The sequence below is a fragment of the Rhinopithecus bieti genome, unplaced genomic scaffold, assembly GCF_001698545.2.
Source record: "Rhinopithecus bieti isolate Rb0 unplaced genomic scaffold, ASM169854v2 scaffold_83126, whole genome shotgun sequence".
NCBI classification, from domain to species: Eukaryota; Metazoa; Chordata; class Mammalia; order Primates; family Cercopithecidae; genus Rhinopithecus; species Rhinopithecus bieti.
The window spans coordinates 306,622-327,526 of NW_016830431.1; the positions used below are offsets into that span (position 1 = coordinate 306,622).

Sequence of the window (20,905 nt, forward strand, 5' to 3'; positions counted from 1 at the left end):
AGTCAAGATTATAATGCAAACAGTGTAGAACTCATGCAGGCTGAGTTATGTTTTCAAACTATCTTGCATTCCTGTGGTAGGGAACTTACAAAATGCTTTCTCCTAAAGTGTAAATCTTTCAGTCTTGAGCCATCTGGTAGCGTGGAATTGTTTTTCTATTTTTCACATTTCCTATTTTATAGATCTGCATTGGCCTTTTATTCATCAGAGATAAAGGATGTTGCTTTTACACTGCAGTAGTGTTTTTCCTCTGCTGTATGTATAAATATACGCTACTTGTCAGTTTCCCAATTTTGAAAATGATCTGTATGTACTTTTAGTTGTATTAATAAAGTGACAGTGAGTGTCAGACACCATCTGTATCTCACTCAGATTTCCACTGAGGTCGGTTTCCCAGGTACTACATTTTCCTATCTTCATTGATTATTATGAAGGGGAGAAGTGCTTGCTTTTTCCTTTCAGTTCTGTGAAACTCATTGATTTTCTTTTTGTTTGTGTGTTGCGTTGTCCCATTTCAGGAGCAATTATGTTTGCCTCTCCACATTTTAGAAGAGAAAGGTTTGAGCCAGGTTGCAGTGACGGTCCAGGCTCTCCTGGAACTTGCCCCACCCAAGCAACAGCAGCACCAGTTATCTGCTGTTTAAGGATTCCCAAGACCTTAGGCCATTGGCCTGGCCAAAACAAGGACAACGTGATTGCTGCTGCCAGCTGTCTGCTTAAACACAGCTCTTACGTGTTCTCAGAAGGGACTGTTTCCATGATTCCTAACAGGAATATTTTGCGTCATTTCTCCATTTTAGGGGAGGTTATATCCATTTCCATTGAATTTTTTTTACGAAGACACCATTGGTTTTCTCAGATGAAACTTACTCCGTTACTGAAAACCCGACACCTGACCTGGCTGTGTTTTCCTGGAGAGCAGGCTCATTTCACACACCAGAAAGCACATCTTCTGCGTTAGGCACCAGCATGCTGTGCCGTTGTTTTTACCTGCTCTCAAGACAGCTGGTCTGCTGGTTTCTAAACTTGGTTGTTCGTTCGAATCTCCTGGAGTGTTTGTTAAAATACAGATTCACATTCAGGAGGTCTGGGGTAAGGCCTAGGAATCTGCATTTTCAACAACCATTGCACATGTTTTTGTTTGAGAAGGAGTTCCGTTCAGTCACCAGGCTGGAGTGCAGTGGTGCGATCTCGGCTCACTGCAACCTCCGCCTCCTGGGCCCAAGCAATTCTCTTGCCTCAGCCTCCCCAGTAGCTGGGACAACAGGTGCCCACCACCACGCCTGGCTAATTTTTTTGTATTTTTAGTAGAGATGGGGTTTTGCCATGCTGGCCAGACTGGTCTCAAACTCCTGACTGCAAGTGATCCACCCGCCTCGGCCTCCCAAAGTGCTGGGATTACAGGCGTGGCCACTGCGCCTGCCCATTGCACATGTTTTTCATGTAGTGGAAATCACTGTTCAAAGCTAGATATTTGTATGTTTGGTGGGGGAGGGTAATGGCCCCACTGCATTTTTCACCCACATTTAAAATCAAAAGCTGTATTATGAGGAGCTGGACTATTCTGTCAAAGGCAAAACAAAAATAATACAGAGGGCCTAGATTTTGCAGAGTCTTTTCTTTTTTTTTTAAGAGTTGGGGTCTCGCCGTGTTGCCCAGGCTGGTCTGCCTTGGCCTCCCAAAGTGCTGGGATTACTGGAGTGAGCCTCTGGGCCTGGCCCAAATTTTGCATAGTAAAACAGTGAAACAGATACAGTTGTATTTAAGGTCAGTGTTCTAGGCCTCCCTTCAACTCCAGTCCATCATAGAGGATGGTTCTATGTCATCCTGTTATCTAGATATTATAAACAAGCCCTCTATACACAGGTTCCAAATCCTTAATCTGATAGCACACTGCTGTGTGTCGCCTGCTTTGGTCTCACTGAGCCTCCCTCCCCATCCTTCCCAGGCTCCTCACCCTCCCCACCCTCCTCATGCTGCTCCGTGGACACCTGGGCCTGCAGACATGTTGCAGTCACAGCACATACACTTCGAGCTCGGGAAAGCCTAGTTTCTTATATTTCTTTCAGGTAACTGCCAGTTTCTGTGGCTGAATTAAAGCACTTATGGCATCTTAAAAACAACTTCCTAGCTGTGTGTGGTGGTTCACGCCTGTAATCTCAGCACTTTGGGAGGCTGAAGTGGGCAAATCACCTGAAGTTGGGAGTTTGAGAACAGCGTGACCAACATGGAGAAACCCTGTCTCTACCAGAAATACAAAATTACCCAGGTGTGGTGGCTCGTGCCTGTAATCCCAGCTACTCGGGAGGCTGAGGCAGGAGAATCACTTGAACCCAGGAGGCGGAGGTTGTGATGAGCCGAGATCGTGCCATTGCACCCCAGCCTGGGCAACAAAAGCAAAACTCCATCTCAAAAAAAAAAAAAATGTGCCCCATCTGGCTCCACCACTAGTGCCTTTATATACTCAATTATGGGTGGAGGAAAAGGGCCCAAGGGCTCAACACCACACAGGAGCTTTTATTCAAGTTTCAGCTAGTTGGGTTTTCCTTCCCCTGCATTTTGAACCCCTTTTAGTTGTTGGTGATATATTCTGGTGTTCACTGCCTTTGTAAAACAAGTGAATAAAGTAAGTGGAAGATATTAGTATTTTGTTTCTATAGTTGTTAACTGTTCTGGATTTTCTTTACCAATGCATCCATTTGGGCATAATGTTATTCCTCTTTTTATCAGGTAAATGTAGCATCTACAAGTAGCTTTGGATCAAATCATGTTGAGTACCTGGTCAAAGTAATGTTTTCTTCCTTGTTCTTGCAGAGAAACAGATTCATCAGAACATTACCACTTGACCAGGTTTAAAATTGTGTAACGGCCTGGGCGCGGTGGCTCACGCCTGTAATCCCAGCACTTTGGGAGGCCGAGGCAGGAGGATCACTTGAGCCCAGGAGTTTGAGAGCAGCCTGGGCAATATAGCAAGACCCTGTCTCCCAAAAATTGGGGAAAAAAAAAAAAAAAGCCAGGCATGGTGGCACATGCCTGTACTCCCAGCTACTCAGGAGGCTGAGGTGGGAGGATCACTTGAGCCTGGGAGGTCGAGGCTACAGTGAATCATGGCTGCACCACTGCACTCCAGCCTGGGCAACAGAGTGAGACCCCATCTCTCAAAATAAAATAAATTGTATAACTTAAAACATCTAAGCTCAATGCCCAATCTTATAGAATGAAAGTAAAATGTCTTTATGTAAGTGCTTAGAGCCAGACCCCATTATATTTATAGTTCCCAACAGACCCACCAACCCTTATATAACTTGTTTAGAATTTAGCTGTGTGTATTTTTAAATTGTATTTGTCAGCATTAAGCCTTAGTATAGTCTCCAGATTATATGCCACCAGACATGGAACTCAGCAAAGGACAGGATTATTTTTAACATATGCAGGTCAGCCTGGCCAACATGGTGAAACCCCGTCTCTACTAAAAATACAAAAACTAGCCGGGCGTGGTGGTGGGCACCTGTAATCCAGTGACTCAGAAGGCTGAGGCAGGAGAATCGCTTCAACCTGGAAGGCGAAGGTTGCAGTGAGCCGAGATCACACCACTGCCCTCCAGCCTGGGTGACAGAGCGAGACTCCTGTCCCCACCCCCCCCCCAAAAAAAACACAAAACCAAAAACATACTATGCAAGGAATAATTCTAGAAGACGTTACATAATGAAATACTTGCCATGTTTGCAAGTAATTTTCCCATAGGAATAAATGGAAATTTCAGCTTATTTCAAATTTTGCACATATTATGAAACCTTATTAATGTATTTTATCAAACTAAATGAGATTTGTATCTGAATTGTTAGGAAAACTGGGTGTGGTTTTGGCTGATAATTGAAGGAAAATATCAAATACATTGAATTTTTTTTTTTTTTTCAAACCCTCTGATGTTTTCAAACCCTCTGCAGAGGTATGAAGGTATGAATTTCTTTTGGTGTCAAGATGCAAAACAAATCATGATGCTTTTGTTGGGAGAATTTTGTATTCAGTATTTTGTATGTACCTTTTTTTAAAAAATTGGAAAGCACAATTTGGTTTAACATTTAGCTTCACTTGACTCCAGTGTAAGATGAAGATGACCTTGTCACGGCTCCCCTGACCTGAAGCAGAGCCCTTCCCATCACTGACAGTGTCGGCAGCTGAGAGCCGCCCCAGCAGAGCCCTTCCCATCATTGACAGGGTCAGTGGCTGACAGCGACCCCAGCAGAGCCCTTCCCATCACTGACAGTGTCGGCAGCTGAGAGCCGCCCCAGCAGAGCCCTTCCCATCATTGACAGGGTCAGTGGCTGACAGCGACCCCCAGCAGAGCCCTTCCCATCACTGACAGATGTCCGGCAGCTTTTTTGAGGCCGGCCCCAGCAGAGCCCTTCCCATACATTGACAAGTGCAAATGGGCTGAGAGACCGACCCAGCAAGACCCTTCCCACTCAACTGACAGTGTTCAGTGGCTGAAAGCCCCCCCAGCAGAGCCTACCCATCACTGACAAAGTGGTCGCGAACAAGGGCTGAGAGCCCCCGCAAGCAGAGCCCTTCCCATCACCTGATAGGTGTCGCTAGACTTGAGAGCCGCCCCAGCAGAGCCCTTCCCATCACCTGACACGTGTCGAGAAGGCTGACGAGCCCCACGCAGCAAGAAGCCCATTCCCCATCACTGATGGTAAGTCAGAACAGGCTGAAAGGTCCCCCAAGCACAGAAGCCCTTCCATCAACTGACAGATGTCGGTAGGCTGAAGAGACCCGGCCCCCCAGCAGAACCATTCCCAAATCACTGACAGGTGTTGCAGGCCTGGAGAGCCACCGCAGCAGAGCACCTTCCCATCCACTGACAAGATGTCACGTGGCTGAGAGCCCCCGGCAGCAGAGCCCTTCCCCTCACTGACAGTGTCGGTGACATGACGAGACCCCGGAACCACAAGCAGAAGCCAATTCACCAATCAACTGACGCAGTGGCTTTGGCAGCTGAGAGACACCTGGCCCAAGACAGAAACCATATCCACACATCACTGACAGTATTGGCAGCCTGAAAACAGCAGAGCCCTTCCCATCACTGACAGTGTTGGCAGCTGAAAGCCCCCCCAGCAGAGCCCTTGCCATCACTGACAGTGTCGGTGGCTGAGAGACCCCCCAGCAGAGCCCTTGCCACCTACAGAGATTTCCTGTCAGCAGTTTCCCACAATTTCAGACTGGTAATCTGTGTTTAGCACTCCAGTGTTCTCTTGTAATAGCCAGGTCTGGAAACGACCCATGGGAAGAGGGGCCTTTGTACTCTGCTAGAACACAGAGCATAGTAGTAGATCACTTTCCTGAAGAGCTTTTTAAAATACAGCTAATCTAGGAGTTTGCGATTTCTCTACTTTCTACAGCTCAGCGGTGACTAATGATGTGTGACTATGCTGACGAGTTTGATGAATTCGTAAAAACTAAGCACTTAAATGGTTGTAGAAATGAAAACATGGATATTCAGAAGCCTTTCTATATACACAGTGCAGTGAGATGGTTTACAGCAAATTCCGTTTTATTTCTGAAAATGTTGTAAACATGTAATTAGTGAAAGATTTTGTAAAACATTGGCCTATATTTGTATGTCTGTAAATACATTGCATAAGTTCTAAGTATAAATATGTCAGTATCATGTATGTTATTTTAAATTGCCTGTATGCCACTTTATATGTTGACATTAAAATAAAAGCCAACACTTAAGTGGCATGTAATAAAAGCTGATTGGAGAGTGTTCATACCTGAGGTGTGGTTCCCTTGGCAAAAGTGAATCAAGGAAAGGGCATCTCCTTTCCAGAAGGAGTGTCAGTGGAAATGGGGACAGTCTTTTGAGATCAAGTTGATTTTCTTAAGGAAGTACAGATACCAAGACTGCTTTATTTGGAGTTAGGTAGATAGAAGGCTTAATTCGTGAAATGTATGTGACATATTAGGACAACTTTTCTCTTGGAAACCTTTAGCATCACAAGGCATTGTTTTGACTCATCAAGGCAGGCATGATCTGGTGGGCTCATTTTTTTCTAGAAGAGGGAGATTGACAGCTTTCCTATTTGCCAGGCACAGGTTAGATATTTTCACACACCTTATTTCTTTTCATCTTAACACTCCATAAAGTGGGGATTGTTGAGTAAGCAAAGCAGGTACTGGGCCCTAGTGTTTCACTTGTCAAAAGTGTATCCAAACCAGCCTTCCAGAGAACCTGTGTCCCATCTTTACAGTTTGTAAAGTTGTATATCCTAACATCCTGTTTCTAGCTTGTATTTATAATTTGTATCCTGTTTCCTAGAAAAGTTGCTGAAGCAGCTTATAACTGGTTATGTGTTCCATGCCATTTTCACCCCAAGAAAAACACCAGAGTGACGATAAATCTAAAAGGCAGGCAGGAACCAACATTTATTAAAACTTTACTGTGTATATATTATGCTGGACAGCTAATAACATCATCTGGTAATTCCTACTGAATACTTTTGCTTATAAGAGTTTTTTCACTACAAATTGGGTAAAATCAGAATCAGACATTACAGGAATTACTGAAGTTTTCAAGCGTCACTGTAACTAAGCCAGTGAACTGCTTTGTTCGCTGAGAAAGAGAAAGAATGAATCTTCACAGGACTACCAGAAACTCTTCTTCCCAGCAAGGTGTGAGGAAGCCCTAAGTCAATGGTATAATCCTAAATCAGGGTTTGAAAACCCAGGTAGCAGGCAGAGTGAAATTAACAGGCCCAGTGAAATTATCAGGCCTAGTGAAATCAGGCAGAGTGAAATTATCAGGCCGAGTGAAATCAGGCAGAGTGAAATTATCAGGCAGAGTGAAATCAGGCTTCCCTGGGAAAGTCTCAATGGCAACAACCTGTAGATGCGTCATCTTTGATGGTACCAGGTGTTTCTTAACTCGCTTAAGTCCTTCCCACCTCCAGAATACCAGAGGAAAAGACAGAAGAGAACTTGGTCACTTCTTCTTGCCTCTCCTCTTATCCTTGCCTTTGCCTTTTCCTTTTGAATCCTTGCTATCAACTTTGTCTTTAGGCATCTTGAAACCACCAATTTCTCTCCGTATCATAGTGCCTCGCCACCAGGCCTGGAGCTGGAAGAGAAAAGGGGAGTGAGCACAACGTATTGTATGCCTGACAAGCTGCATTCTTTCCACATAAAGGGACTGTTGAATAAAGTAACTTCTGTCTGACAAGCAGTCTCTCTCCAGGACATGGAAGTAGGCAGGGGATGTAATCACTATAGCGATGCTCTCCTGTTGTGCAGGACCTGGAACGTAAGCCATGGACTCAAGAGTGAAGTTCTCAAGGAGTAAAAATCAAAGGAACTGGATTTGGCCTATTTTTTCTTCACCCTTAGAAATCCGACTTCCTTATACTGCTTTCCTTGAAGAAAGTCCAGGTTCCCCATACCTAGCAGCTATTTGAACCAAAAAGAATGTTAGTTACCTGGGCCAAGGGCAAAAGCAAACGGCCAAAAACGCACAGATGATGCCAGGTGCGGTGGCTCATGCCTGTAATCCCAGCACTTTAGGAGGCTGAGGTGGGCAGATCGCTTTGAGCTCAAGGGTTCAAGACCAGCTTGGGCAACATGGCAAGCCCCTATCTCTACAAAAATACAAAAAAGATAAAAAAAATTAGCCAGGCTTGGTGGCTTGTGCCTACAGTCCCAGCTGTTTGGGAGACTGAGGCGGGAGGATCTCTTGAGCCCGGGAAGCAGAGGTTGTAGTGAGCGGAGATTATACCACTGCACTCCAGCCTGAGTGACAAAGTGAGATCCTGTCTCAAAAGGAAAAAAAAAGCACAGATAAGTCTAGATGAGTCTTACAGGCTTGTGCATTTCATATCTTTAGTGATTGCTTAAAAGATCAGTTGTCCTAGCACTTTTAAAAAAGATTCAGATAGCTTTCTTGAATGTCTTAGTTTTTAGATAACAGTTCTCAATACAGTCTCCACTGCTTTAAAGTCAGACCAAACCCTAAAGACTGGAAGCAAATCCACTAGTGAAAAAAAGCAAACGTGCTCTTCAGCTCGTTCTTAACATGTCTGTTGTAAATTCAGGAATACTGACAAGTTTTATGGGGAAACACCATTGAAACTGGATAAATTCTTGCTACTTACACATCTGACTCCTTATGGAAAACTCAACTTTGGGTTTGGATACCTGTCCAGAATGTAAATATAAAACTTTTAGTTCACCCCTAATATACAACCCAAACTACGGTTTACCCACTAGGGTCTCAGCCTGCAGAGAGAAGGGCTGTCCTCCAGACAGTTTCCGTCCAGCTGATGCTGCTTTAAGTTTTTGCTTACAAGTATTTCACGTGATCTGGGACCTGCCAGTTTCATCATCACTGATATACACAAGTTCATATGAAACTAAAATATCTCTTTTTTTCTAACTTGCTGCTTATCCTTCCCACCTAAGCAGCTTGTATCAGAACCCAGCAGATAGTCTGGGCTGATGGATAAGCAGGATTTTAAGAAGTAGGAGGCTATTAAAAGGAATCATTCTGTCAAGAGCTGGTTTTGGTTAGACATAGTATTCTTATATTTCGTCTCTTGGCCTAGGTTTTGCTTCCACCGCTAACCAACTCTTTTTCTCCAGATGAAGAGCTGGGGGCACATCCTTTTCTATGTTAACCATCTCCCTGCACCATGGACTGTGTCAGCAAATTCTAATAATAACAAAAGTCCGTGCTTCTCAGATCTGCAGTTCCTTGGTATACTGAGATGCGTTTGATAATGAATGAGAAATTCTTTTGTGTTCCTCAGTGTTAGGCCAGCTATGGCGAGATACTGATTATGGTTCTTTACCTTTATGACGCTCTTTAATTCCAAGAGATCCTGTTCTATCTTATTCTTGCTCCTCTCCTTTTCTATACGATCTTCAATGATGACCTGTTCACACTCTCTTATCTGCAAAGATAGACATTCATCATTTATTACAGTACTCTCTTGACTAAGTTGTAGCGCAGCCAGCCCTGCACTTTTAATATAAAATTTCAGAATAAAACATGCTCCATCGAAAGATAAACCAAAGAAAAAAAGTAATAGATTCCTAGAGTGTAAATATTCACATACTAACTTTATAATTGTTCCCAAAACGTTTTCAGTTTTAATAATTCAAATTTAAGTTCTGTCTTTCCTAAAAAATAAAATACGAATTAATGTGTGATCAATGACTTCAATATGGATTTTTTTTTAAACTTTGGGAGAATGTAGATATACAGTAGCTGTCTTTTTTGTTTGATTTGAGACAGAGTCTCACTCTGTCACCCAGGCTAGAGCGCAGTGACGCAATCTTGGCTCACTGCAACCTCCGCCTCCCGGTTCAAGTGATTCTCCTGCCTCAGCCTCGTGAGTAGCTGGAATTAACAGCCACGTGCCACCATGCATGGCTAATTTTTGTATTTTTAGTAGAGATGGGGTTTTGCCATGTTACCCAGGCTTGTCTCAAACTCCTGATCTCAAGTGATCTGCTTGCCTCGGCCTCCCGAAGTGCTGGGATTACAGGTGTGAATCACCATGCCCAGCAGTAGCTGACTTTTGAAAGAAATTTAGGAAGTTCTGCACTTATTCCATAATGAAACCATAATCACAAACTTGTTAGAAATCATCACTGACTGTCTCCAGAGGTCATAAAGTAAGAATAATCACAGTATCTGTCTCAAGGGGCTGTGCGGGTAGCACCTGGGACAGAGTATGCACTATGGGAGTGTTACAGCAGCATCTAAAAAGATTTTGACTCAAAATAGCAATACCCAGCTACTGTAGCTTAGTTGCCACTTCCTCCTCAGTGAGCGCCCTCATTCCTTCCTTACCGTCTTTGCCAGATCTTGAAGGTGTGCTAAGTCACTGGCCTTTGTGGCTTTGAGAGCATTTAGTTCATTCTCTTTCATTTCTGTGTCCTTATCATATTTCTCCATCCAGAACTCTAGCCTCTCCTCAAGTTTCTATTTGGAAAGAACATGAAAACATGGCATTCGGCAGACACAAAACACTGTGCACTGTATGATTCCACTTACAAAGTTTCAAGAGTAAGCAAAACTTTCTATAGTGAGAGAAGTCAGAACAGTAGTTACTTATCTGGGTGGACAGTTGGATTTCTGATTGGGAATGAGGTGTGAGGGAGACTTTGGGATGCTGTAAATGTTCTGTCTTTATCCGGGTGGTGGTTACATGAATGTGTATACATAAATGCTCATCAAACTAGACACTAAGTACTTAACACATTTTACTTGTATGTTAGTCAATTTAAAAATAGAGGGCCAGGCGCGGTGGCTCACACCTGTAATCCCATCACTTTGGGAGGCCAAGGTGGGCGGATCACCTGAGGTCGGGAGTTCAAGACCAGTCTGACCAACATGGAGAAGCCCCGTCTCTACTAAAAACACAAAATTAGCCAGGCGTGGTGGCGCATGCCTGTAATCCCAGCTATGTGGGAGGCTGAGGCAGGAGAATCACTTGAACCCAGGAGGCGGAGGTTGCGGTAATCCCAGATCGCGCCATTGCACTCCAGCCTGGGCAATGAGAGTGAAACTCCGTCTCAAAAAAAAAAAAATGGGGAGGAGGGTCATCTAGATGTCTGGATAAGGGAAGTTGCAGTGAAGAGGAAAGAAAAGGCATGTAGAAAAGTCTGAAGGATAAGGAATAGCATCAGATAGCTCTTTGATTGACAGCACTAAATCCTAGTCAGGAAGGATACAATGTCTTCAAAATTCTAAAAGAAAATGAATGTAGGGCCCGGCACGGTGGCTCACGCCTATAATCCCAGCACTTTGGGAGGCTGAGGTGGGCAGATCACAGGGTCAGGAGATTTAGCCCATCCTGGCTAACACAGTGAAACCCTACCTCTACTAAAAATACAAAAAAAAGAAAAAAAAAGCCGGGTGTGGTGGCGGGCGCCTGTAGTCCCAGCTACTCAGGAGGCTGAGGCAGGAGAATCGCTTGAACCCGGGAGGCAGAGCTTGCAGTGAGCTGAGATTGCACCACAGCACTCCAGCCTGGGTGACAGAGCAAGACTCCGTCAAAAAAAAAGAAAAGAAAATGAATGTGAATCAAAGATTCTACACATAGCCAACCCAGCATTCAAATGTAAGGGAAAGAAAGACTATACTCAATCTTTCTGAGAGAGTTATTCAAGGATGTACTACTGTAGCAAAATAAAATGAAGGAGATAAGAAATGGAAGGGAACCAGTAAAACATGTATTTAAGCTATGTGATACTTTTTAATCATAAATCATAACTCAGAATTAAAATCCCAAAGTAGGCAGGATAGCACAGTTGAAAGGGCACAGCTGTGGCACTGAAAGAATGTTTACTTAAATTCTCCAAGCCTCTGGTTCCCTCATATATAAAATACTATACCTGGCCAATAGTACAGTATTACTATTACAGTAATAGTACAAACCTCAGAGGGTTGTTGTGATGCTGAAATAAGATAATCCTTGTAAAGTACACCCACAGTGCACATATATATATATATATATAATATATCTGCATATATATTATCACTTTATATATTTACATATAAAATGAATGATTTCAACATGGGATGAAGAGGAGAGAAGAGGTAAGTGAAGTCTTTGCCTTAACAAAGGCTAAAGAAGGTATAAACATTGACTAACTCTAGACAGAGAAATTTTAAAAGTATAAAAATATATGTTAAAATTTTAAGAGTTGTGCTCACTTCAGTAACATATACACCAAAATTGGAACAACACAGTGATGATTAGCATGGCCCCTGCGCAGGAGTGACAAACAAATTCGTGAAGCATTCCATATTTGTGTACTTGCTAGAAACAAAAAATTTAAAGGTTACCCCTAAAGAACAGAACTGTGTAACTTGCAGACTCCCGGACGATGCACCTCAAGAGTGAGACATGGACAGGTTCCTTAGGTGGCACGTAGCTTAGAATGTTTTTAAAACATGGCTATAGTCAGTCGTTGTGATTACACTGAGTGGGGTGGCCTGTGCCTGTAATCCCAGCGGTTTGGAAGGCAGAGGTGGGAGGACTGCTTGAGGCCAGGAGTTTGAGGCCCCCCTGAGCAACATAGTGAGACCCCATCTCTACAAAATGTTTTTTAAAAAGCCAGATGTGGTGGCTGCTGTGGTCCCAGCTACTCAGGGCCGAGGCAGGGTGATTACTTCAGCCCAGGATTTGAGGGTGCAGTGAGTATGATTATGCCACTGCACTCCAGCCTGAGCAATGGAATGAGACCCAGTCGCTTAAAAAAAAATTCTGATTATGTTAGAGCAACATGTCAGTTTGATGCTATCACATCTCTTACGTCTTCTCTTTCTTACTCTTGTTAACACTTAAATAAAAAATAAATAAATAAAGAGGGAACAGGCTCCAGACAGGCAAAAAGGTCTGGCTACAAGGTAATAACATCATTTGGTATTTTTTGTAATTCCATTTAAGTTATTTTATTTATTTATTTACTTTGAGATAAGGTCTGGATCTGTCACCCAGGCTGGAGTACGATGGCACAATCTTAGTTCACTACAGCCTTCACCTCCAGGGCTCAAGTCATCCTCCCATCACAGCCTCCTGAGCAGCTGGGACTACAGGTGTGCAACCCCATGTCAGGCTACTTTTTTGTATTTTTTAGTAGTGATGGTCTCATTATGTCTCATTTGGACTGATCTCAAACTCCCACGCGATTCACCCACTTCAGCCTCCCAAATTGCTGGGATTACAGGGGTGAGGCACCATGCCCAGCCTATTTATACTGACTTATATTTATGGAAGGTGATACTGGTTTTTCCTTTTATAGTAATGATATAAAAATCTTAATTTTAAATGAATTGATTTATCTGTTTAGGTGAGTAATTAGGTAGAAAATATTGGCCAGGTGCTGTGGCTCACGCTATAATCCCAGCCAGCATTTTGGGGGCCGAGCAGGTGGATTACTTGAATCCGGGAGTCTGAGATCAGCCTTGGCAACATGGCAAAACCCTATCGCTACAAAAAATAGGAAAATTAGCCTGGCACAGTAGCATGCACGTGTAGTTCCAGCTACTTGGGAGGCTGAGGCAAGAGGATCACTTGACCCCGGGATGCAGAGGTTGCAGTGAACCGAGATCACACCATTGCACTCCAGCCTGGGCGACAGAACAAGACCCTGTCTCAAGAGAAAAAAGAGAGAGAGAGAAGATATTAATTACTGCCACTGGGATGCATTGTGAAAAAAAAAAAAATGAAAAAGTAAAAAAAAATGACTGGGCGTGGTGGCTCAACCTGTAATGCCAGCACTTTGGGAGGCCGAGGTGGGTGGATCACCTGAGGTTGGGAGTTTGACCCAGCCTGACCAACATGGAGAAACCCCGTCTCTACTAAAAGTACAAAAAATTAGCCGGGCAAGGTGGCGGGCGCCTGTGGTCCCAGCTACTCGGGAGGCTGAGGCAAGAGAATGGCGTGAACCCGGGAGGCGGAGGTTGCAGTGAGCTGAGATCCGGCCACTGCACTCCAGCCTGGGCGACAGACCAAGACTCCGTCTCAAAAAAAAAAAAAAAAAAAAAATTAATGAAAAAGGTTTCATTACTACAGAAATAAAGGACTTTAAAATTGTAAAAAAAACAAAAATGATAGAGCATAGCTTTATGCTAATAAATTTGAAATCAGTGTTTAGATGAAATGGATTATTTTCTAGGAAGACATAAGTTACAAAAAAGACTCAAAAAGAGATAAAAGATCAATAATCTTTTTTTTTACAGTTGAATAGCTCCACTTAAATATAACCAGAAAAAATTCTTTATGATTGAATTTTATCAAGCTTCAAGGAACAGATAATGTTTTCACTGAAGAAGGCATTAGCTAAAAAAATAAAATCATCATAATAATCTGGTTTGTTTTATTTGTATTTTTAGGTTTCAGAGCATAAAAAGATGGAAAGCTTCCCATTCATGCTGCCAAGCTAGCAGAACTCTGATAGCAATACCATAAAGCAGCACCAAAAAATAAACCTATAGGTTAATCTCACTTGTGGAATATATAAATACAAAGTGGAAGTCGAGGCTGGCTGTGGTGGCATGTGCCTATAATCCCAGCTACTTGGAGGCTGAGGTGGGAGGATTGCTTGAGCCCAGGAGTTCAAGACCAGCCTGGGCAAACAGTGAGCTCCTTGTCTCAAAGAAAAATTTAAAAAATTTAAAAATCCATGGTATTGATCTTATGTTTACCCAAGAATGCCACAAGACAACACAAAATAAGGGAGAGATGAGATATAAAAAGGAAAAAAAGAAAAATGAAAATTAATAAAAAGGAAGCAGCGGCAGTACAGAGCGAGATGGCCAAACAGAAGCCTCCACTGACAGTTACCCCTGCCACCCAGGAACGCTAAGTTTGACAACTGTCTATACAAAAACGCACCTTCATAAGAACCAAAAATCAGGTAAGCAATCGCAGTACCTGGTTTAACTTCGTATTGCTGAAAAGGCACTGAAGAGGGTAGGAAAGACGGTTTTGAATTGCTGACGACACCCCTCCTCCATCCCCTGACAGCAGCCACATGGCACAGGGTGGGAATCTGAGCAGCTGTGGGAGGGAGGGCACGGCGCCTGTGACTGTGCATTGAACCTAGTGCTTCCGTCACGGTGGAAAGCAAAACCGGGTTGAACTCGGGTGATGCCCACCCATGGAGGAAGCATTGAGACCAGCCCCAGCCAGAGGAGAACCGCCCAGCCCAGCGGTGGGACCCGAGTCCCAGCAAGCCTCACCATCACAGGCTACACTGCTCTGGGATCCTAAATATACTTGAAAAGGGGGTCTAGGCCAGGAGGACTACAACTCTTAGGCAAGTCCTGGTCCTGATGCCTGTGGCCTTGGGGGACTTGGGACCTAGTGAGACACCAGCCGGGGTGGTTAAGGGAGTGCTTGTATCACCCATGCCCCAACCTCAGGCAGTGCAGCTCGCCTCTAAAAGAGATTTCCCCTTCTTCTGTTCGAGGCGAGGGAAGAGTACAGAGGACTTTGTCTTGCATCTTGGATACCAGCTCAGCCACAGGAGAATAGGGCAATGGGCAGAGTCATGAGGCCCCTACTCCAGGCCTAGCTCCTGGGTGGCATTTCTAGACACACCTTGGGCCAGAAGGGAACGCGCTGCCTTGTAGGGAGGACCCAGTCCTGGCAGGATTCATCATCTACTGACGAAAGAGCCCCTGGCCCTGAATAACCAGCAGTGATTCGCAGGAGCACACCATGGGCCTTGGGCGAGACTCTGAGATGTGCTGGCTTCGAAGACATGGTAGTGGCTATGGTGAGAGACTCCTACTTGAACAAAGCAGAGGAAAAAGTAAAAGAGGACTCTGTCTTACACCTTAGGTGCCACCTCAACTACCATGGGGTAGAGCACCAAGAGGCTCTTGGAGTCCCCAGTTCAGGCCTTGACGCTTTTTTTTTTGAAATGGAGTCTCACTCTGTTACCCAGGTTGGAGTGCAGTGGCATGATCTTGGCTCACTGCAACCTCCACCTCTGGGGTTCAAGCGATTCTCCTGCCTCAGCCTCCAAGTAGCTGGCATTACAGGCACCTGCCACCATGCCTGGCTAATGTTTGTATTTTTAGTAGAGACGGGGTTTCACCATGTTAGCCAGGTTGGTCTCAAACTTGTGACCTCAGGTGATCCACCCCCCTCAGCCTCCCAAAGTGCTGGGATTATAGGCATGAGCCACCGCCCCCGGCCCAAGGCTTTGACTCTTGGATGGTATTTCTGGTCCTGCTCTGGGCAAGAGAGTAGCCCACTCCCCTGAAGAGTAAGTCCCAGGCCTGGCAGCATTCACCACAAGCTGACTGGAGTCCTTGGGCCTTTAGGTGAACATCAGTAGTAGCCTGGCGGCACTCTCCATGGGCCTGTGGTGGTCATGGCCATGAGCAGAGGCTCCTCTGCATGTGGAAAGCAGATGGAAGAGTAGGAAGGACTTTGTCTTGTGGCTTGAAGGCCAGCTTAGCTGCAGGAGCTTAGAGCACAAGGTAGACTTCTAAGGTTTTTGACTCCAGCCCTTGGCTCCCAGACAGCATCTCTGGACCCGCCCAGGGCCTGGGGGGACTCGCCATTCTGAAGGGAAGGCACAAACCTGGCTGACTTTGCCACCTGCTGATTGTAGAGTGAGTCCTAGGGCCTTGAGCAAACATAGGCGGTAGCCAGGTAGTGGTTACAGCAGGCCTTAGGTGAGACCAGGTGCTATGCTGGCTTCAGGTCTGACCCAGCACAGTCCCAGTGGTGGTGGTCACCAGGGGGCTTGTGTCACCCCATTCTCAGCTCCAGGCAGCTCAGCAAAGAGTGAGAGACTCTCGGAGAAAGTAAGGAAAAAGAACAAGAGTCTCTCCCTGGCAATCCAGAAAATTCTTCTGGATCTTATCTAAGACCACCAAGGTGATACCTCTACAAGTCTGCATGAACCACGGAATTATGGGCTTGGAGTGTTCCCTAATGAGGTACAGCTTAGATCACAACACTCAAGTCCCTTCATATACCTAGAAAGCCTTCACAAGGATGAGTACAAATAAACCCAGACTGCAAGGACTACAATGAATACGTAACTCTTCAATGCCCATACACCAATGAACATCCAGAAGCATCAAGACCATCCAGGAAAACATGACCTCACCAAACAAATGAAATAAGGCACCAGGGACTAATCCTGGAGAAACAAAGATATGTGACGTTTCAGACAGAAAATTCAAAATAGCCATTTTGAGGAAACTCAAAGAAAATCAAGATAACACAGAGAAAGAATTCAGAAATCTATCAGATAAATTTAACAGAGATTGAAATAATTAAAAAGAAACAGAAATTCTTGAGTTGAAAAATGCAACTGACATACTTAACAAGGCATCAGAGTCTCAAGAGCAGAAGTGATCAAGCAGAAGAAAGAATTTGTGAGCTTGAAGATAGGCTATTTGAAAATACACAGGGAGGACAAAAGAAAAAATGATAAAAGAAATGGAAAGATATTCTATGTTCATGGATTAGAAGAATCAATATTGTTAAAATGTACATTATTACCCAAAGCAATCCACAGATTCAATGCACTCCTTATCAAAATACCAATGACATTCGCCACAGCAATAGAAAAACAATCCTAAAATTGATATGGAACCACAAGAGACCCAGAATAGCCAAAGCTATCCTGAGTAAAAATAAACTGGAAGAATCACATTACCTGATTTCAAATTATACTATAGAGCTATAGTAACCAAAACAGCATGGCACTGGAATAAAAACAGACACATAGACCAATGGAACAGAATAGAGAACCCGGAAGCAAATCAATAAATCTATAGTGAATTCACTTTTGACAAAGGTACCAAGAACAAACACTGGGGAAAGGATAGTCCTTTCAATGAATGATGCTGGGAAAACTGGATATCCATATGCAGAAGAATGAAACTAGACAGTTATCTCTCAGCATTTACAAAAATTAAATCAAAATTGATTAAAGATTTAAATTTAAGACCTCAAACTATGAAACTACTAAAAGAAAACGCTGGGGAAACTCTTCAAGACATTGGACTGGGCAAAGATTTCTTGAGTAATACCCCACAAGCACAGGCAACCAAAGCAAAAATGAACAAATGGATCATATCAAGTTAAAAAGCTTCTGCACAGGCCAGGTGCAGTTGCTCACGCCTGTAATCCCAGCACTATGGGAAGCTGAGGCGGGTGGATCACTTGAGGCCAGGACTTCAAGGCCAGCCTGGCCAACATGGTGAAACTCCACCTCTACTAAAAATACAAAAATTAGCTGGGCATGGCAGTGCACTCCTGTAGTCCCGGCTACTCGGGAGGCTGTGGCACGAGAATCGCTTGAACCCAGGAGGTGGAGGTTGCAGTCAGCCAAGATTGTGCCACTACACTCCAGCTTGGGCGACAGAGCAAGACTGTGCCAAAAAAAGAAAGAAAATAAAAAGCTTCTGCATAGCAAACAAGACAATCAACAAAGTGAAAAGACAACCCACAGAACTGGAGAAAATAATTACAAACTACCTATATGACAAGGGTTTAATAAACAGAATATATAAGGAGTTCAAACAAGTCTATAGGAAAAAATCTAATAATGTGAAAAATGGGCCAAAAGGACCGAGTGTAATCACTCATACCTATAATCCCAGCACTTTGGGAGGCCTAGGCTAGAGGATGGATTGCTTGAGCTCAGGAGTTCAAGGCCAGCCTAGGCAACATAGTGAGACCTCGTCTCTCTCTCTCTCTCTATATATATATATATGTATTTTAAAAGGGCCAAAGATCTGAATAGACATTTCTCAAAAGAAGACATACAAACATCAAACAGACACATAAAAAGGTGCTCAACATCACTAATCATCAGAGAAATGCAAATCAAAGCTATGAGACATCATCTCACCCCAGTTAAAATGGCGTTTATCTAAAAGAAGACAATAACAAATGCTGGGAAGGATGTGGAGAAAAAGGAATCCTTGTACGGTGTGGGTTGGTGGAAACGTCAATTAGCACAACCACTATGGAGAACAGTTTGGAGGATCTTCAAAAAACTAAAAATAGAGCTACCATATGATCCAGCACTCCCACTGCCAGGTGTATACCCAAAAGAAAGGAAATTAGATGTTGAAGAGATGTCTGCACTCCTATGCTTATTGCAGCACTGTTCACAATAGCCAAGATTTGGAAGCAATGTAAGTGTCTACCAACAGATGAATGGGTAAAAAAAAAGGTGAGGCCGGGCGCGGGGGCCCACGCCTGTACTCCCAGCACTTTGGGAGGCCGAGGTGGGTGGATCACTTGGGGTCAGAAGTTCGAGACCACCCTGACCAACATGGAGAAACCCCGTCTCTACCAAAATACAAAAATTAGCCAGGCGTAGTGGTGGGTGCCTGTAATCCCAGCTACTCAGGAGGCTGAGACAGGAGAATTGCTTGAACTGGGAGGCAGAGGTTGCAGTGAGCCAAGATCATGGGCAACAGAACAAGGCTCCCTCTCAAAAAGGAATAAATAAATAAATAAATAACTTAAAAAGGTGGGACATATAAGCAATGGCGTTCTATTCAGCCCAGAATGAGATTGTGTCATTTGCAACAATATAGATGGAACTGAGGTCATTACGTTAAGTGAAATAAGCCAGGCACAGAAAGACAAACTTCACGTGTTCTTCTTTGTGAGAGCTAAAAATGAAAACAATTGAACTCATGGAGATCGAGAGTGAAAGGGTGATTACCAGAGGCTGGGAAGGTAGTGGGGGATGGGGAGGACGTGGAGATGATTAATGTGTACAAAAAAGTAGAAAGAATGAATAAGACCCAGTATTTAGTAGCAAAACAGAGTCACCATAGTCAATACTTTAATTGTAAATTTAAAAAGAACCAAACGAGTATAACTAGATGATTTGTAACACAAAGGATAAAGGCTGACGGTGCCGGATACCCCATTTCCCCTGATGTGACTCCGACGCATCACACACCTGCATCAAAGTACGTCATGCACTCCATAAGTGTATACACCTACTATGTACCCACAAAAATTAAAAATTAAAAAAAAAAGCTCAAAATACAAAAAAATGTTTTAAGTCTATAAATCAGTTTTTTAGCAGTCTATTAAAGGAATAACAGGCTGGGCACGGTGGCTCACGCCTGTAATCCCAGCACTTTGGGACGCCAAGGCAGGTGGATGAGCTGAAGTCAGGAGTTCAAGACCAGCCTGGCCAACATGGAGAAAACCCTGTCTCCACTAAAAAAATACAAAATTACCCGGGCATGGTGGCGGGCGCCTGTAATCCCAGCTACTCGGGAGGCTGAGGCAGGAGAATCGCTTGAACTCGGGAGGCAGAAGTTGCACCGAGCCGAGATTGCACCACTGCACTCCAGCCTGGGTGACAAGAGCAAAACTCCATTTCAAGAAAAAAAAAAAAAAAAAAAGGAACAACACACTATGATCGGGTAAGGTTTACCCCAAGAATTTGAAGATGACCCAACATCAGCAAATCTATTAATGTATTTCACTTTATTAACATATTAAAACGATATCATCTCAATTAATGAAAAAAAATCCATCTCAAAATCAAGTACTCATTTTGTTGAGAAAACAAACTTTTAACAAGAACAAAAGATACTTCCTGAAGTTGATAAAGCTTGTCTACCAGAAACCTACAGAGTAAACCTCACACTTGATAATTTAAAGAAAAACTCATTTGTGCCAATTACAATTTATTGCCTGTCAGCTCCAAATTCACCTTTCTTGGTGAAGGTGGATGCTTGCTAGGAACGTTTTTCTTGCCAGCTGACAAAATGCTAAGCTGCGTCAGTAGAGGGCGGTGGAGGCGCGACAGGAGGGCGCTGCCCCGTTTCCTGTCGCCAGCGGCATGTGCGGGGACACCCGGTGGCACTTGTCCACCCACACGTTGTACGGAGACCATGCAGGAGGATTCCTGCTGGCCTAACGCATTGTGACCTAGTGGGGTTTATCCCAGGAATTTAAGGATGACTCAAATCAGCAACTCTCTCAATGTATTCTACTCTATTAACATATTAAAGGAGAAAAAATATCTCAATGGACAAAAAAAGTTTTGTTCTTTTTTTTCCCCCCAATTGAGTACGCATCCAGATTAGTAAACAAACAAACAAACAAACAGCAAGGTCCACAGTTTCCTGCTTGCCAGCCTTATCCTGCCAGCTAGCTGTGAGCCAGCTCTGGCCCAAGGCAACCCAGCAAACACTGCTGCCATCCAGTGGGCCACAGCCATACCCTCTCCAATGAGGCCTGAATCTTACCCCTGGGAAGGCTCCTTCCCCTCCCGCCCCCACCTTTCCAGTTTATTTCTTTTTTGGATATTGTCCTGGGCCAGCCTCCCTCCCTCCCTCCCTCCTACCTTCCTTCCTTCCTTCGTCCCTCCCTCCCTCCCT

At 44.0% G+C, this 20,905-nt stretch overlaps 2 protein-coding genes across 8 annotated transcripts in view; one reads left to right on the top strand and one right to left on the bottom strand.

Moving 5' to 3' along the window:
- The window catches only part of LRCH3 (leucine rich repeats and calponin homology domain containing 3), a 67,962-nt gene extending 66,681 nt beyond the window's left edge, over positions 1-1,281 (top strand). Inside the window, 1 exon segment of the mRNA XM_017865484.1 lies at positions 519-1,281. Coding sequence (XP_017720973.1) covers positions 519-644 — 126 coding nt within the window. The 3' untranslated portion in view covers positions 645-1,281.
- Positions 1,282-5,072: 3,791 nt separating this feature from the next.
- DRC9 (dynein regulatory complex subunit 9) overlaps positions 5,073-20,905 on the bottom strand; it is a 68,537-nt gene continuing 52,704 nt past the window's right edge. For 5 of the 7 annotated variants that reach the window (XM_017865489.1, XM_017865488.1, XM_017865487.1 and 2 more), the window contains 3 exons: positions 9,851-9,982; positions 8,844-8,945; positions 5,073-7,120 (listed from right to left, as the gene is read on the bottom strand). In XM_017865489.1, coding sequence (XP_017720978.1) covers positions 6,986-7,120; positions 8,844-8,945; positions 9,851-9,982 — 369 coding nt within the window. In that variant the 3' untranslated portion in view covers positions 5,073-6,985. Of the gene's footprint in view, positions 7,121-8,843; positions 8,946-9,850; positions 9,983-20,905 lie in introns of those variants that run through there. The other 2 variants (XM_017865492.1, XR_001884042.1) reach the window with 2 other exon arrangements.